At 43.8% G+C, this 18,851-nt stretch overlaps 1 protein-coding gene across 1 annotated transcript in view; it reads left to right on the forward strand.

Moving 5' to 3' along the window:
- prdm4 (PR domain containing 4) overlaps nt 1–18,851 on the forward strand; it is a 97,950-nt gene that overhangs the window by 48,795 nt on the left and 30,304 nt on the right. Inside the window, 6 exon segments of the mRNA XM_084312602.1 lie at nt 451–599; nt 1,053–1,521; nt 7,473–7,622; nt 11,445–11,563; nt 12,918–13,013; nt 18,378–18,504. Coding sequence (XP_084168728.1) covers nt 451–599; nt 1,053–1,521; nt 7,473–7,622; nt 11,445–11,563; nt 12,918–13,013; nt 18,378–18,504 — 1,110 coding nt within the window.

Genomic DNA, 18,851 nt, shown 5'->3' on the forward strand with positions numbered 1-18,851 from the left:
GGGGTATTCTTAGTCCTAGTCAGGCATCTCTCTGGACAGCCCAAGGGTCCTTAGTCTGGTAATACAGGTGGTGAATTGCCGGCACCTGTTTCCATTGCAGACTGAGAGTGCGTTCCTGAGGAAAAACCACTCTGAAACACTCCATCATTCTGAGAGATCACTCTCATTCACCAACATATCCTAATAAAAATACAAAGGACTGTTCTCTGTGTCTGTGTCCGTTCTCTGACCGGGGTTGTGCCGTTTTGGATGAAGTGGCTCCAGCAAACAACATTACAAAACATTACATCTTCAATAGTAGGGGTAAAAAGGTATGTTTTACAAAGTATATGAGAGCGGCTGTGAAACACGTCTTCACCCCATGTCGCCTGGCTCCGCCCCCAATAAAAGCAAATTCGCATACATTTCCTGCAACGCTGCAAATAAGCCTCTCTGTTTGTCCTTGTCTAGGTATTCTGTCCTACCTGGCGGACCGCCCGCCCCCTCAGTACATCCACCCTGGCAGCCTCAACATGGACGGAACCCCGTCCGGCCTGGACCCCTACAGCGCCCCCGGAGGGCCCCTGGAGCAGGGCCTGGGCCCCCTCCACTCCAGACAGGTCAGCCACCAGGGGGAGCTGCTCGAGCAAGGCCTGGGGCCCCTCCACTCCAGACAGGTCAGCCACCAGGGGGAGCTGCTCGAGCAGGGCCTGGGGCCCCTCCACTCCAGACAGGTCAGCCACCAGGGGGAGCTGCTCGAGCAGGGCCTGGGGCCCCTCCACTCCAGACAGGTCAGCCACCAGGGGGAGCTGCTCGAGCAAGGCCTGGGGCCCCTCCACTCCAGACAGGTCAGCCACCAGGGGGAGCTGCTCGAGCAGGGCCTGGGGCCCCTCCACTCCAGACAGGTCAGCCACCAGGGGGAGCTGCTCGAGCAGGGCCTGGGGCCCCTCCACTCCAGACAGGTCAGCCAGGGGGAGCTGCTCGAGCAGGGCCTGGGGCCCCTCCACTCCAGACAGGTCAGCCACCAGGGGGAGCTGCTCGAGCAGGGCCTGGGGCCTCTCCACTCCAGACAGGTCAGCCACCAGGGGGAGCTCCACCAGGCCGCCACTCACGAGCTGGACTCAGGCCTCACCATGGAGACGCGTGGCAGCAGCCCCATGTCCCCCGACAGAATCATGGAAGGGGTGGGCGGGGTGTCGGTCTCCGAGGGAGGCGGGAGGCCTCAGCCCCACGAGGGCCTGGTGGACTCTGTCCTGGAGCTCCCGGTGGGGATGGAGGCCGAGCACAGCGGGGCGGGGGCAGGAGGAGGGACCCTGGGCGAGCAGCTGAACTCCGGTGTGGTCAGCGTGGTGCTCGCTCGCTCCATGGAGCCGGTGTCTCTCCACGGGCACTCTGGCCTGGGGCTGGAGGCGGTGAACGTGTCCCCCGTCACGGCGGAGGTGTCTCTGGGGCCGGAGAGCGACCTGGTGCTGGTCAACTCCACCCTGCAGCTGGAGGACTCCACCTCCAACAAGGAGAACATGGTCACTGCCTACACCATCTGTGAGTGAGGAGAACATTTACATTTAGTCATTTAGCGACTTACAAGTTCTGTACGACAAGTCATCAGGAAGGGCACAACTCTATCAGCTGAGTAACAATGTTCATCAAAGTGTCCAGTGCTACAGTGTAGGTTAGTTTATTAGGACAAGTGCATGACAGTAAGGTTAGTTAGGGTTAGAGTTTTATTTAAATTTTTTTTTATTTCAGATAATGGTTGAAGAAGTGCGTTTTTAGTTGACGGCGAAAGATTGGACGGGTTTCGGCTGTCCTAACTGTGGTGGGTAGTTCATTCCACCATTGTGGGGCAAGGACTGAGAAAAGGTAGGTTCTCCTTGATGACCCTCCCGGAGCTTGGATAGGAGTGGGTCTGAGGCGGCCAGAAGATGCAGAGCGTAGGGGTCTTGAGGGTGTGTAGTTAAGAGACCATTGACCGGAGGTAGGCGGGAGCGGTTCCCTTTGTCGCACGGTATGCCAGGTCGAGGGCCTTGAAGCGGATACGTGCAGCAATGGGGAGCCAGTGCAGATCCCTAAGAAGTGGGGTGACATGGGCCGACTTCGGTATGTTTGAGATCTGGCGGGCCGCTGCGTTCTGAATGAGTTGAAGAGGCTTGGTGGCAGTGGCCGGGAGGCCAGCGAGCAGTGCGTTGCAGTAGTCGAGGCGGGAGATGACTGTTGATTGAACGAGGAGTTGGGTGGCTTCTTTTGTCAGGAAGGGGCTGATCCTTCTGACGTTGCTCAGGAGGAATCTGCAGGTTCTGGTTGTTGCTGCGATGTGAGCGGAGAAGTTCAACTGGTCGTCGAGGACAACACCAAGGTTCTTGGCAGTCGGGGATGCGGTCACAGCTGCATTCTCGACTGTGATGGAAAGGTCGGTCAGGGGTGAGGATTTGGCCGGCAGGTGGAGCTATTCTTTTTTTTTTGCTTAGGTTCAGTTTGAGGTGGTTGGTCGTCATCCAGGCGGAGATGTCGGGCAGACAGGCCGAGATCTGCTCAGAGACATGGATATCTGAGGGAGGGAAGGAGAGGAAGAGTTGAGTATCATCGGCATAGCAATGATACAAGAAGGCATGAGACGTGATAATGTTACCTAGTGATTTAGTGTAGAGGGAGAAGAGAAGGGGTCCTAGGACCAAGCCCTGGGGGACACCCGTCCGCAGGGGGCGGGTGGCCGACAGGGTCCCTCTCCATGACACTTGGTAGGAGCGGTCATTGAGGTATGTCAGCCATGTCAGCGCAGAGCCAGCCACTCCCATTCCTGTGAGGGCCGCGAGGAGGATCTGATGGTTGACTATGTCGAAGGCTGCAGATAGATCTAGGAGAATCAGGACAGAGGAGAGGCCTTTCGCTTTTGTTAAGTGAAGTGCCTCTGTGACCGCAATGAGGGCCGTTTCTGTGGAGTGGCCAGTCCGGAAGCCAGACTGATTAGGGTCTAGGAGGTCATTCTGTAAGAGATAAGCAGTGAGTTGGTTGGATACAGCACGTTTAAGTGTTTTAGAAAAGAAGGAGAGAAGAGAGACAGGACGATAGTTGCCTATGACGGTGGGGTTCAGGGTTGGTTTTTTTATGAGCGGTGTGACTCTGGCTTGTTTTAGGGAGGTGGGGACCACCCCAGAGTTGAGGGAGGAGTTGATGGTTGCAGTTAGGAATGGGAGGATGTCTGGTGCTATGGTCTGGAGGAGTGGGGAGGGTAACTGGTCCAGCTGGCATGTAGTCGGACGGTTCGACGTTACCAGTGTCAGGGTCTCGGCTTCTGTAATGGGAGAGAAAGATGACAGAGTGAAGGATGAGGTTCTTGATTCAATATTTGGAATGGGTGGGGGTTGGGAGAAGGAGCTGCGGATGTTCTCCACTTTTTCCTCAAAGAAGATCGCAAAGTCTTCGGCAGAGAAAGATGAGGGAGGAGGGAGGGCATGGTAGCATGCAGTTTGCGAAGGTTCTTGCAGAGACCTCGATCCTATGGTGAAAGAAAGAAGCTTTGGCATTAGTAATGGTTTTGCAGAATCTTAACAAGAGGTTGTGATATGTGTGAGGCGTGACTTTTTTTTTTTTTTTGATCCACTTTTTCTCCATTTTCTATATTTTCTCCCATCCCAATTTCGTATCATCCAATTCAACCCTCCCCTGTCACGAACGCTGTTTCTTGCCTCCCACAAGCCGGCTGCAGTGAGGACTAAGTCATACATAGCACAAGTCCCCTCCGGTACTTGAGGTAACAGCAGTCGCATCTTTTCACCTGCGCAGCTCGATCTCTCAGTGTTCGAGGAGTAACGCGTGGGAGGCTCACGCTGCCCCCGACACTTCCTGATTCTACTGCGCAGGCGCACCAACCGACTTGTAGGAGTCGCTTGTTCACAACGTTCGATCCCCACCCTTCAGTTTTTCCCTCCCCGTAATACGGCCAATGTGTATTACTGCGGACGACCAGCCAAACTGAAAAACAATGTGGAGAGCTGGATTCGAACACGCGAATCCTAGCGTCTCCACACTGGTGGCGAGTGCCTTAGACCACTACACCACCTAGCCGCCTGTGAGGCGTGACTTTCTATACTTCCTCTCAGCCGCTCTCAGGACTCTCACTGCATACGTCAGCCATGGACTGGGTGGGGAACGGCGGGCAGGTTTCTCAACGAGGGGACAGCTTGTCGAAGGAGGTTGCGAGGGCTGAGAAGGGTGGAGGTTGCCATCTCTGGGGAGAGCAGAGAAGGTGTCACTCGAAGGTAGCGTGGATAGTATGTCAGAGGGGAGGGTGGAGGGGGATAGGGAGGGCAGGTTGCGTCTGAGTGAGACGGTTTGAGTTTGGGTGAAGGATATGAAGGAATGGTCAGATACATGCAGGGGAGTTACTGTGGTGTTAATGATGCTGGAGTTACGGGAAAATATGAGATCCAAGGAGTTGCCTGCTCTGTGGGTGGGAGGCATGGCAGTGGGAGTCATGTCAAAGGATTGTAGGAGGGAGACCACTGGGACCGACTGAGATGAGTCAGGCAGGTTGAAGTCGCCCATTAGAAGGAGGAGGGTACCATCTTCCAGTAAGGAGCTTAGAAGCATGTCTTGTCCAGCTCATCTGGGAAGTGATCGAGCATACCTGGAGGGCGATAGAGTGTAACAATGGTGAGATTGAAAGGATTAGAGACAGATACTGCATGATATTCGAGAGAGGAGAGTGACAGTTCTGGGAGTGGTGTTAAGTTTGTAGCCCATGAAGGAGATGTCATGAGGCCAGTGCCTCCACCCCGTCTGGAAGGTCGAGGTGTGTGAGTGAAGTTATAGTTTGTAGATAAGGCTGCAGGTGTTAATGAGTTATTGGGGGTTATCCATGTCTCAGAACATTAGAGCTCTCTTAGCGTTTTGTTTGGAACGGTGGACATTCAGAAAGACATTGTGATTTGATTTGATTTTTTATTTGAAATAAATACAAACAATATAAAATCAAAACAAATCATTGATCTCAAGAAATTAAATGAAAAAAAATAAACAAGCAAAACATAACTCAATTTACATGATCGAAAAGGAGTAGGAAGAAGTATACACTTATTTAATCCTACCCCTTTTCCACTACTCAAATAGTGTACTAACAGGGACCGAAACTAGAGAGCGCCACCCGCCATTGGCGCTCAGTTTTTACGTTTGGCGCCTCCCACTGAGAGGTCTGACCGCCGTGTGGCGGGCAATCAAATAGTCATGTGAAAACCGAAAATCATGATCCAATTCTTTAGCGGAGTCATGCAGCGCACCGCGCACTGCTGCTGCTGCTCCTACCTCTCCCCACCTGTTTCTGTATGCCTGCATGTAAACAGAGGCTATTGCCTCCGAGTCACCGTGACGTTAGTCTAGTCAGTGTGGGACCTTCGTGAGATAGCGTTAGCTACCGTTACAAAATGACCCAGTCAACTATTCACTTAGTTTAATACATGAGGCATTGTGTAACGTTATCCAGCCGGCTAGCTACTGATAGCTCCAGACATCAACAAATGCTCCAGCAATAGTCCAGTGCATAATACCTCCGTTGGCTAGGTAGCTTACTAGTCGCTACGAAATGTCGCAGTAAACTAAATAGTTCACTGAGGCGTTGTCCCAACGCCATCCAGCAGTAGCTACAGATAGCTCCTGGCATCAATGTCCTACAACAACAACATGCGTATTCGAGTCCCTGGCTGCTGAATGGGGTCCAGCTGTAGCTCAGGAGAATCCTTTTGCATGCTGAATGTAGCGTTTAGGGGCCAGCTGCAGCGCCGGAGAATCCTTGCTGGAGCTGGAGGCCATTCGAGTATACACACAGACAGTGGAGCTGTTTGCAGACAGCGAGGTGGCGATGTCTCGCAGATAACACAATCACAAGTATGATTATATAATATATATATTTTATTAAAAAAAAATTATATAAAATAATAATAATTTTTTTTTATCAAAAAAAAAAGTTGGCAGGTAAGAAATATGCTTGGCGGGTAGATTCTTCCCATCTACCCGCCACTGGCCGGTGAGTCAAAAAGTTAATTTCGCTCCCTGTGTACTAATTTAAAACCTTACAAAACAAATATATGATTTCATTCAGGTTTCTTTGAGTTCTCAAAATCCGACCCACAATGCAACATGTCACACACTTTTTCAGTGGTCACTTACTGGCAGCTAAAACATAGAAGTTTAGATGTAGTAGGGCAGCATGTGGTAGTCTACACCCTCCCCAGACCGACAGTAGGGCAGCATGTGGTAGTCTACACCCTCCCCAGACAGTAGGGCAGCATGTGGTAGTCTACACCCTCCCCAGACTGACAGTAGGGCAGCATGTGATAGTCTACACCCTCCCCAAACCGACAGTAGGGCAGCATGTGATAGTCTACACCCTCCCCAAACCGACAGTAGGGCAGCATGTGGTAGTCTACACCCTCCCCAGACCGACAGTAGGGCAGCATGTGGTAGTCTACACCCTCCCCAGACCGACAGTAGGGCAGTATGTGGTAGTCTACACCCTCCCCAGACCGACAGTAGGGCAGTATGTGGTAGTCTACACCCTCCCCAGACCGACAGTAGGGCAGCATGTGGTAGTCTACACCCTCCCCAGACTGACAGTAGGGCAGCATGTGGTAGTCTACACCCTCCCCAGACCGACAGTAGGGCAGCATGTGGTAGTCTACACCCTCCCCAGACTGACAGTAGGGCAGCATGTGGTAGTCTACACCCTCCCCAGACCGACAGTAGGGCAGCATGTGATAGTCTACACCCTCCCCAGACCAACAGTAGGGCAGCATGTTGTAGTCTACACCCTCCCCAGACTGACAGTAGGGCCTAACAAAAAAAATTGTTTGGTTCCGGTTGCCGACCGACCCTGCCGATTTAGGTGCGACCCAAATTATTTTATGAGTTTAAATATATATATATATATATATATATATATATATATATTTTTTTAACAATAAAGTTTAGTTAAAGTTGAGTCAAAAAGTGCAGTCCATGTCAATAATGAGAATATATAAAAAACAAAAGCAAGTATTTCACAATATTTGCACAGCTCTCTGACGTCAGGATATTTAGTGAGTAGTATTTATGGGTGGCATTTTTAATATTACTACCTTTGTACATTGTACTTTTGTAGTACAGTGTCTTTGTATTTTAACCTTTAGTATTATGGATATTAAACATGCTGGCAGTGTACATGCATCCATGTTGTCATGAACATTTTAATTAAATAAAGAAATTCCCTATCCATAGTCGCCGTGGGAAAAAATAAAATAAAAAATAAAATAAAATAAATTCCCTACCTACCCATGGCCTTAACTAACAACCAACAGGAACCAAACTATTTATTTTGTTAGGCCTAGGGCAGCATGTGGTAATCATACACTGCAATCAGATTTATAGCGATCATAGCCATTGGGTCAACGGTTATAGCTAAATGACCAGCGTGCTAGACGGTACAGGAGGTAAAGTTGTGTTGTGCCGTGGTGTTTTCCCAGGGTGTACACTGTGTGAGCGCTCCTACACCTCCGCCTGCCCCGAGCACGGCCCCGTCACCTTCCTCCCTGACACGCCCATCCAGAGCCGGGCGCGCCTCTCCATGCCACGCCCACTTTGCCTCCGCATCTCTGTGGCCGACGAGCCGCTGGGTAAGAGAACAGGCTGACCACGAGTGGACAGTGGACACATCCGCAGTACCAAGACACTCCTTCACACACACACTCAAAGCATGGCTGTTACAAAATCAGGTCTGTGACCATTAGCAAGTCACGTGGCAGTCCAGCTGCCCAGCCCCCGTATGCTCGCCCACTAGCCTGACTGTCCTGATTGTGATTATGTGGTTATGTGATTATGATTATGTATATGTGTGCCTACCATATGTGTGCCTGCTAGGGCTGAGCCCAAACCTTCGAACGTTCGAACCTTCGTTCGTTACGTTGGCATTCGAATTCTAAATCAACATTCCAATTTAAAAATTTTAATAAAAATTATTAAAATGTTTTATTTTTTTATTTTGTATGTGTCTTTCTGTTTAAACCAATGGGGGTTTTCTTCACAGTTGCAGATAAATATTAGGCTACACTAATATTATAGTATTAAAAAAAACTGATGAGTTATATTCATTAAAGAAAGTTGATTTAATAAAAAATAAAGACTAATTTAATCAGATTAATCACTTTATTCAAATTGAGGATTTAGTTTGAGGATATTTATAAAAAAAAAATGACGAAGTTCGAATCCCAAAAACAGGCTTCGGGACAATAGTGCTGCCTATACGGTGCTTTTACATTTACATTTACATTTTGATATTACATTTGATTTGTCCCTGTACACTGTTTTCTTTTATAGATGCATGAATGCCTAGTGAGTGAATAATATGTTTTAAATTGTTTAGCTTTAATGTCCTACTTTTCTGTTTCTTTCTGGCTTAAACATCTGGCCCAGGGACTACAACTGCAAACTAGCAACCCTGCTAATGTTGGCATATTTACAGTTTTTAATTTGTATTAATTTATAAATGTATCAACTGTTGATTGATATGCACTGTCCCTGATCAAATAAACTGAGTAAACTAAACGGTAGACGTTTATTTTCTCAGGGACCAGATTTATCTAATTAGCTCATTTCAATCTGCAGCCCCAGGGCAGGTAGGCATAGAAGCACATAGCAACACTTATAACTACATTCACAATTAGGGATGCCCCAATCGATCGGCCACCGATCGTTATCGGCCGATAATCAGTATAAATATGCGATCGGTGAATTCCGATAATGAGTCATATTCGCCGATCGCGGAAACCCATCAAGCGGAGATCTCACTCGCTGTCTGTCTGTGAGACACACAGGACCTGCAAACTGCCACTGCTCCTCCTCCCTAGCCCCGCCAGCACCCGTGTACAGTTTGTAAACACAGAGGACTGAGAGGAGGCTCCTCTGCTCGAGTCTATAGTGCATTCGACCATGAGCTAACGTTAGCTACCTAGCTATCGTTACTGTTTAAACAAAATTACCCAGTCAACTATTCACTTTTAGTAGGCATTGTCTAACGGTATTTAGCCGGCTAGCTACTGATAGCTCCTGATATCAACAAATGCTCCAGCAAGTCTAGTAGTCCATGTTGATACCTCCGTTAGCTTCCGTTAGCTCGCGTTAGCTGACGTTAGTTCACTGTTCAAAACGAAATGTCCCATTGAACTAAATAGTTGTCTTAACGTCATCTAGCCGGCTAGCAGTAGCTACAGATAGCTCCTGATATCAATGTCTTATTCGAGCTGAGGGCTTGCTGAATGTGATATGACCAAAGCAGAGTAACGTTATACTAATAGGGTCCAGCTGCAGCGCAGGAGAATCCTTGCTGGAGGCTACTAGAGTACACACAGACAGTGGAGCTGTTTGCAGATAGCGAGCATTTTGACTTGTTGCGTGGTGGCGATGTCTCGCAGATAATACAAGTACAAGTCTAATTATATAATATATATATTTTATAAAAAAAGAATTATATAAAATAATTTTCTATTTATTTTTTTAATCAAAAACGATCGGTATCGGATCGGTATCGGCCGATATGGCTCACGACGATCGGTGATCGTGATCGGGGCATCCCTATTCACAATCCTAAACCGACCCCACTCCCACCCCAGCCTCCTATACCCACAAAAGAGCATACTGCCATGTACACACACACACACGCACACACACACACACACACACACACACACACACACACACACACACACACACACACACACACCTGTCTGTATCACTTCTTATGAGTGTTGTCATGATACCCACGATTCTGACCTTGACGCCACTACCTAGTATCACAGTACTCGATACCGAATCCATACTTGAAACTGAAACATTACTGTTTCGATGTCTGCAAGGGTTGATCACATTTTCGAATATGGGCAATGTTATGTTCGCAAAATGTACTGGCCTTTTTTATTGTGCGTTCTGTCAGGTACTATAGAGACACCGTAGTTTAGAAGTGACATGCACTTTGTGACTTTTAGCTAGTAGCCCTATGCTATTTAGCTATTTAACTGTTTTAAAAAGCACCAAAATGAGTTCCCTCAAATAACTGTTGCTAAATACATTTTGTTGTTGAACTCACATCATCTAATATGCTTGTCGTACTATTCTCACTTCAGTAGGCCTGACGTTATGCTACGTATCTTATATCATTTAGCAGCTTGTCTACTCTTACATTTACTTACCGGAGAGACGCATTTAACCTAAAAGTACCTACATTTGGGTATACCGTGCAACATTACTTCTTATTGAGAATTAGTTGAAAATAGACATCTAGGCGAACAGACGGTGAATATGGCTGCTCCTTTACGCTGATGATGTCCGAGTCTTCAAATGTGTTCCGTTGTGCTAATGCAACGCATTAAGAAAAGCACCCAAGCTTATCTTCTGAAAGTGCTGCTATTCCTTTCTACCTTTTTTTTTTTAGGTTGGGGCTAAATAGCATCACTTCATATGCTTTGTTTAGGGCTGAGCCCAAACGTGCGAACGTTCAAACCTTTGTTCATTACGTTGGCATTCGAATTCTAAATCAACATTTAAATTTTTTATTTTTAATAAAATAAAAAATAAAAGGTATCGAGCCCAGCTCTCTGCGTTGCTTCCGGCTTGGCCGGCCGTCATACTAACACAATTGGCAGTGTTAGAGGGTGGGGAAGCTGGTGGGTGGGTCCTGGTCGTTATAAACAGCGACTCCTACAGTTCGGTCGGGGCACCTGCTCAGCGAGGAAAGAATCTAAGGGAGGTAGTGTGATCCTTCCACACGTTACACCCTCTCAGTGAGAGTCCGCGCTGCCAGGTGAAAAGAAGTGGTTGATTGGCTACACATGTGTCGGAGGAAGCATGTAATAGCCTCCACTCTCCCAGACCGACTGTAGGGGGTAGGTGCGCAATGACCAGGAAGGGGATTGGGAATTGGCATAACGTCTAACATTGGGATGGGAGAAAAATGGAGAAAAAGGAGGTGGGGGAAATAATTTTTTATATTTTTTTCCTATTAATTCTGTTTAAACCAATGGGGTTTTTCTTCACAGTTGCTGATAAAGATTAGGCTACACTAATATTATAGTATTAAAAGAAACTGATGAGTTATATTCATTAAAGAAAGTTGATTTAATTGATTTAGTTGGGCTGGGGCTGGAAAGTTGATTTAATAAAAGAAAAAATACTAATTTAATCAGATTAATCACTCTATTCAAATTGAGGATTTAGTTTGAGGATATTTATTAAAAAAAAATTTAAAAAATGTATACGAAGGTTCGAACGTTCGTTCGAAAAACCCTGACGAAGTTCGAATTCCAAAAACAGGCTTCGGGGACAACCTTAGCTTTGTTACTTGAGCTAAGAAAGTACAGGGAGATTAGCACTGATTACAGGCTCACACTCAGGAGACAAGTCATTCTGCTAATGGTATGAATGGGTTTTTCTGTGGGTTTCCGTAGGAGTGTTTGCGCGGGACGTCATTCCTCCCAGGACCTGTTTCGGTCCAATGGTTGGGCAGCACTGTAGCAACGTGGACCTCTCTGACTGGCCAGAAAAAGTTACACCACCGATATGGAAGGTTAGTCTGGGGCTTGTGGGTAATTAACGAGGTTCCCACACGAGCAGCACTTTAAAGACCACATTTCTAGTCATGTGAAATTCATGAGCAAAACTGTTTTTGGAAAACTTGATCGTGGTGGTCCTGTAAAACCAGCAACATTTACAAGAGAAGACTCTTCTCTTATTATCTCTGTAACACACAGGACCCTTCATACTGATACCATTTACAAGAGAAGACTCTTCTCTTATTATCTCTGTAACACACAGGACCCTTCATACTGATACCATTTACAAGAGAAGACTCTTCTCTTATCTCTGTAACACACAGGACCCTTCATACTGATACCATTTACAAGAGAAGACTCTTCTCTTATCTCTGTAACACACAGGACCCTTCATACTGATACCATATCTCTGTAACACACAGGACCATTCATACTGATACCATTTCTAATACAACAGCTACATATCAAATCATCCGTCTACAAACTCTCACTAAGTACGATCTACATCTCAAGTATCCTGTCTATAAACTCTCAGACTACTGGAGTACAATCTACATCTCATGTATCCTTTTTTTTCCAAAACATTGTTTATTGAAGTTTGTATGGCAATACAAAATGAGAAGTAGGTCAAACTGTACATATATATGCTAGACATATTGCACATATCTACATAACTAGTCAAAATACAAGTCTATTGAATATAAACGAATACACCACACACAAAAAAGATCATTAGTTCGGACATATAGCCAATTGGACAGATATTGATTGTATACTCAAGACAAGGATTGTACAGAAGAAAGACAGGAATAAAAAAAAATTTAAATGAGAAGGTAAACATCGGGTTACACAGGTAACCGCGGCAGCGCTACACTCTAAACTGGCACAGTACATATGGGACAAAACCCACACACGTTAGTTAGAGTGACATCCTTGTATGTTACAGGACTCAACACATGTAATTAGATATTAGTGCAGCTTTAATATCTAATTATATAATTTTATATTCTCAACAACACGCTGGAGTTCTGCATTATTATTATTATTATTATTATTATTATTATTATTATTATTATTATTATTATTATTATTATTATTATTATTATTATTATTATAAATTATTATTATTATTATTATTATTATTATTATTATTATTATTATTATTATTATTATTATTATTATTATAACCCCGACCTGCTTCCCCTCAGATGTACCACAACAACGCACTGGAGTTCTGCATTATTATTATTATTATTATTATTATTATTATTATTATTATTATTATTATTATTATTATTATTATTATTATTATTATTATTATTATTATTATTATTATTATTATTATAAACCCGACCTGCTTCCCCTCAGATGTACCACAACAACGCGCTGGAGTTCTGCATCGTGACGACGGATGAGAACGACTGCAACTGGATGATGTTTGTCCGCAAGGCGAGGCAAGTCACATGGTGGGGTTATCTGGAATCGCCAACATCCCTTTTAGAAGAAGTTGTATTTCTCAGGCATTGGTTTTAAATTTTTTAATATGTCAAGCTTATTTCAATATTACTATTACGTTTCTGTGTATTTGTGTTTCTGTGTATTTGTGTTTCTGTATATTTGTGTTTCTGTGTATTTGTGTTTCTGTGTATTTGTGTTTCTGTGTGCACACGTGCACGTCTGTGCATTAATTTGCATCAGGGGCTTGTTGCAGACAACTTACAATCAATTGATCAACTATTCAATACTATTAGTATTAATTAGGGATGTCCGATATTATCGGCCGATATCGGAAAATATCGGTATCGGTAAAAAAAAAAAAAAAAACAATATTTGTTATATAAATATCCAGTGAAATTATTAGTTACCTAAAATTATTCAGTTTTTTGGGGGGGGAAACCCTGCATATATCGGTATCGGTTGATATCGGTATCGGAAATTAAGAGTTGGACAATATCGGAATATCGGTATCGGTAAAAAAGCCAATATCGAGCATCCCTAGTATTAATACATAAATACAGTAGTAATCCATTTTACAAACAAAAAAAGAACAAAAGGAAAGACATCATATATAATCCCTTTGTTATCTACTCCCAGCTTCTGCTACTCATGATCGACCTCTTTATAGATGATTTAAAAGTGGAGAAGGGGCTTATGGACTTCAACTCCATTGGTAGGCTATTCCATAGTACTGCTGCTGAATACAGGAATGAGTTTTGGCCTATTACTCTGTTGCATCTTACTGGGACGAGGTCTGTAGGGCTCCCCCTGGTGGCATGTCCGTGTACATCCCTAACCCTGTTAAAATATCCACTGAGGTACTGAGAGACAGTATTCCAGAGTATTCTTGTGTATCATGCAGAGTTTTAATTGAGAGACCCTCTCCTCAACCCTGAGCCACTTGAGGCTGTTCAAATGTGTCTGTGAAAGGTGAGTCCTGGGTTGGAGTTTTAAAATCAGTCTAGCTCATTTGTTCTGAGCTGTCTGTAGCCTATACCTTTCAGTGCTACTGTGATGCCAGTGTACCAGGAGGAGCACGCATAGTCATAATGACATTGGATCAGGGCCCCTGCCAGTACTTCTAAGGCTGACCTGTTAACTCATTCAGGGCCAACAGCGCCCTCTGCTGATGGCCCTTCTAGGCCAACGCTTTATCCAATGGAGAATAGGACTTATTTGCGAGGCTTAAAACATATCAAATATAATAGCAATAGATCTAAATAACACAGTGATCGTCAATGAGTTGCTTCCAGTCAACATGCACGAAACAGATAATTTTTTCATACATACATTTCCATTTGATGAATATCAATATATTTCTAGAGCGTTCTGTCTCATCTCAATAAACTCCAGCAAATCGAGCTTAAATGTATTTCCTTAGAAATCGTGCCATTTGTCGCTTGATTTATGAATAGTTTTAAAATAAACGCTAGATTATCGATAGTATATGTGTCCTCATGCACGAAGAGAAGCGGGGTCTGAAAAATCGCTTCTCCGTACTTTGGTCGGCGCGAACCTCACCCACACACACACGCTCCGATGGCGGTGATAGGAACATCTGATTACCCCAAGATTCGTAACATAAAGGCCTTACCTCACATCTGATGTCATGCAAAAAGATTAATCCAATTCCTGATCGCCATTCCAAATATTGATTGTGTTTATTGATCCAACGTTATATCCAAAAACACATAATTCCACGCTGCTCCCAGTCCCCCCAGTGAATGCAATAGTATCCAGCTGCATGCCCGAGAAGTAAAACCTGGACCGGACTTATTTTTTTGATGCACAATACCATACTTCGTCACATGGTGCGATAAAAACCACCTGCAGCTAAATGTGGCGAAGACCAAGGAACTGGTTGTGGAGCTGGGGAGGAGGAGGAGTGCACCTGTGACCCCCCATTTCCATCAGGGGAGTTGATGTGGACATGGTTGAGGTGTACAAATATCTCGGTGTGCACATCGACAACAAACTGAACGGGTCAAAACACGCAGAGGCACTGTACAAGAAGGGCCAGAGCCGACTCTACTTCCTCAGAAGGCTGAGATCCTTCAATGTCTGTACAAGGATGTTGAGGATGTTCTACGAGTCGGTGGTGGCGGGCGCCTTCTTGTACGCTGTGACCTGCTGGGGCAGCGGACTGAGAGCAGGGGACACAACCAGGCTGGATAAGCTGGTCAGGAAGTCCATTAGCGTGTTTGGGGTGGAGCTGGACTCTCTAGCGAGGGTGGCGGAGAGGAGGAGCCTTGCTAAGCTCCAGGCCATCAGGGAAAACCCCTCCCACCCACTATACACAGACTTGGCTGACAGGAGGAGCATGTTCAGTGCTAGGCTCACACTACCCAAATGCAGCACTGAACGGCACAGGAAGTCCTTCATTCCAACAGCCATCAGACTATACAATGCATCACTGTGCCTCACTGCATCACTGAGCACAGAGCGGCAGCTCCATAGTGGCAGGAGGCCGCGACTAGCGGCCTCCAGGCTCCACAACAGGGGGCAGCGACTGCTGCCAGACATTGACCTAGGACTAATAGGAACCCAAGGAGGACAATAACACTACCTGATGCATACTGCACCTTATGTGACACTGTGAATACTGTGAATATATATTTCAGTTAGTTAGATAGTTAATTATATTGACCAATTTGTTTACACTGCTTGTGTTGTTTTTACTACCTGTACCCCCCCCCCTTCCCCCATGCTCAGTATATTTTTACTGTATTTATTTACTGTATATTTTATTCCATTTTTATTCTATTTTACTCTACTCTTATCCTAGGCAACTTGATTTGATTTGTGTTATTATTCTAATTCGTGACCTGTCCTGTCTAAATGTTTAAATGTTGAGCGATTTGCAGTGTCAAATTTCCCACGGGATAATAAAAGTATTCTATTCTATTCATCCGGGAGACGATAGGTGGCGGTATTTGCCCTTTGCGAGCTCAGACCCATTCCCAATGATAACGTCAGGCTGGATGGATGAAAAATGAATGGATATCGCTAATAAAAGAAATATGGATTAAAACCCGAGATTTCTCGGGTTTGGCGCCCAGAGCATGGCGAGTTAACCCGGACTATCTCGGGTTTGGCCTCCAGTGAGTTAACATAGGTGGACACTGCAGAGAGATAAAGCTATGAGAATTGTACACAAGGTCGGATTTCGGGATCACACAAATAACTTGTTCTTAAAATCAAATGCCTTAAAGCTAATGGACTTATTCACATTTAAAGTGGCACAGATAATGTATCGAGCAAAGACTCAAGAACTCCCAGGGAGGTAACATTAAAAAAATATTTATAGAGATGGATAAGGGATATCATTTGAGAGGTAAATGCAACTTTGATAAGCTTTATGCTCGCACCAATCTCAGGAGCAGGTGCATATCATCCTATGGAGTAACTGTGGAATGGGCTAGATTAGAAGATACAATGAAGGAAAGTAGAAATATTGCTCTATTTAAATTTTTTATAAAGGAATGATATTTGCAAATTACCAAAAAGAGGAAAGGGGAGGTGACTATTATCAATCTTCTGGATTCTAAGCTGTTTTCTTTTTCTTTTGTACTACATTATGGATACTGATATTATTTATTTATTTCATGTTGTTTTCAATGTTAAGAATGAAGAATTATTGGCAATGTGGATATTCTCCATTATATAATTTAAGTATTAATTAGTGGCGGATAGGGGTAGGGCATGATGATAAGCTTAGGCTTCTTCCTACTCCTTTTCGAACAGTGATATGTATATTTTTCACTGTTTGTCTTTTTTATTCTTAGTTTTTAAAATCATGTTCGAAATAAAAAAAGATTCATTCATTCATTGAAACTGTACTTGACAGATATATTTACAGTGTATGTATATGTGTGTAGATATATTTACAGTGTATGTATATGTGTGTAGATATATTTACAGTGTATGTATATGTGTGTAGATAGATTTACAGTGTATGTATATGTGTGTAGATATATTTACAGTGTATGTATATGTGTGTAGATATATTTACAGTGTATGTATATGTGTGTAGATAGATTTACAGTGTATGTATATGTGTGTAGATAGATTTACAGTGTATGTATATGTGTGTAGATAGATTTACAGTGTATGTATATGTGTGTAGATAGATTTACAGTGTATGTATTATGTGTGTAGATATATTTACAGTGTATGTATATGTGTGTAGATAGATTTACAGTGTATGTATATGTGTGTAGATAGATTTACAGTGTATGTATATGTGTGTAGATAGATTTACAGTGTATGTATATGTGTGTAGATAGATTTACAGTGTATGTATATGTGTGTAGATAGATTTACAGTGTATGTATATGTGTGTAGATAGATTTACAGTGTATGTATATGTGTGTAGATCAGGGGTGGGCAATTATTTTTCCCAGGGGGCCGAATGAGCAACTGAAAATATGTTGGGGGGCCGGGCCAAAATTCCAAACTCAATTATGCATAATATACATTTTATTTCTATATAAAAAGCAGTAAATGGCATTGTTTTGACCCCTGGTAAGAGTGTATGTTATTATTTGGCAATTAAAAGGTGAGGTTAGCTTTCAAAAATATCATTTATTCAAATAGAATTTATTTCCAAAATGATAAACAAAATGTGAAACATTAATAACAACGGGCATTTTGAGTTTCATATACTATTGAAACAAGGATTTTCTTAGCTTTCTAAAGACATCACATCATCTTATAGCAAAAATAAACAAGACATGTCACTGAACTGTGTAAAGAAAAGTGTCCCAGTTTTGTAGCCTTTTTTACTTTACATGCCTATATTATACATTTAATGTTTTCAGAACTGCAAAAAAAAGAAAAGAAAAATCAAGTGTCCCATTTCACTTGTTATATTTACACATTTTAGTGTTCTTCAGTTCTTTTTTTTTCATTCAGTGTGAGAAATCCAGTCTCTGTTGAGCTTTAACAAGTCCATCAAAGTCAGGTTGCATGTCTGAGGTGGAGATGTGAAGCACAGCTGCCAGATGTTCATCAGTGAGAGAGGATCTGTACCTGGACTTGGTAAACGTCATGACTGAGAATGTCTGTTCACATAATGTAGGTGGATCCAAAGAGAACCAACATCTTCTGAGCATGTCTCCTAAGCGTATATTGTGCGTGTGAACGTTGACATGAAAAGAAAAAAGTAAAAAAAAAAAATATTAAATTTTTTTTTTTTTTTTTATCATGTAATCTTTCGCGGGCCGGTCAGAACCGCGGGCCGTACAATGCCCAGGTCTGGTGTAGATAGATTTACAGTGTATGTATATGTGTGTAGATAGATTTACAGTGTATGTATTATATGTGTGTAGAAGTCGCGAGGAGCAGAACCTGGAGGCCTATCCAGCCAACGGCAAGCTGTTCTTCTGCACCACCACAGAGATCCACCCGGAGCAGGAGCTGATGTTCTTCTACAGCAGGGACTACTGCAGGCTGATGGGTGAGAGGCATAGCAATCAAATCAAATGTATTTGTAAGGCCCGACAATACACGTTAATGTCCCCATGGGCCGTACACTTCTTCTTTAAACAAGTCAAGAAGAAACATCACAATAAGTCGAGAACAAAACAAGAACACCATAAGTTTAAATAAATGCCACACTCTCAGACACCCCACGCGAAGGTGAGGAAAAACTCACTAAAACCTAGCAATACGAGGGGGTTAGAGAGTTCCCATGTTTGTAGTGGGCGGAGATGGAGCAATAAATACATGTAGTGAGCATATGCATACATGGTGACAGTAGAATCATAGTATATAAGAAAATTGTGAAATAGAGTAATAGATAGA

Source organism: Notolepis coatsorum, assembly GCF_963971535.1.
Source record: "Notolepis coatsorum genome assembly, chromosome: 1".
In the NCBI taxonomy this organism is placed as follows: domain Eukaryota; kingdom Metazoa; phylum Chordata; class Actinopteri; order Aulopiformes; family Paralepididae; genus Notolepis; species Notolepis coatsorum.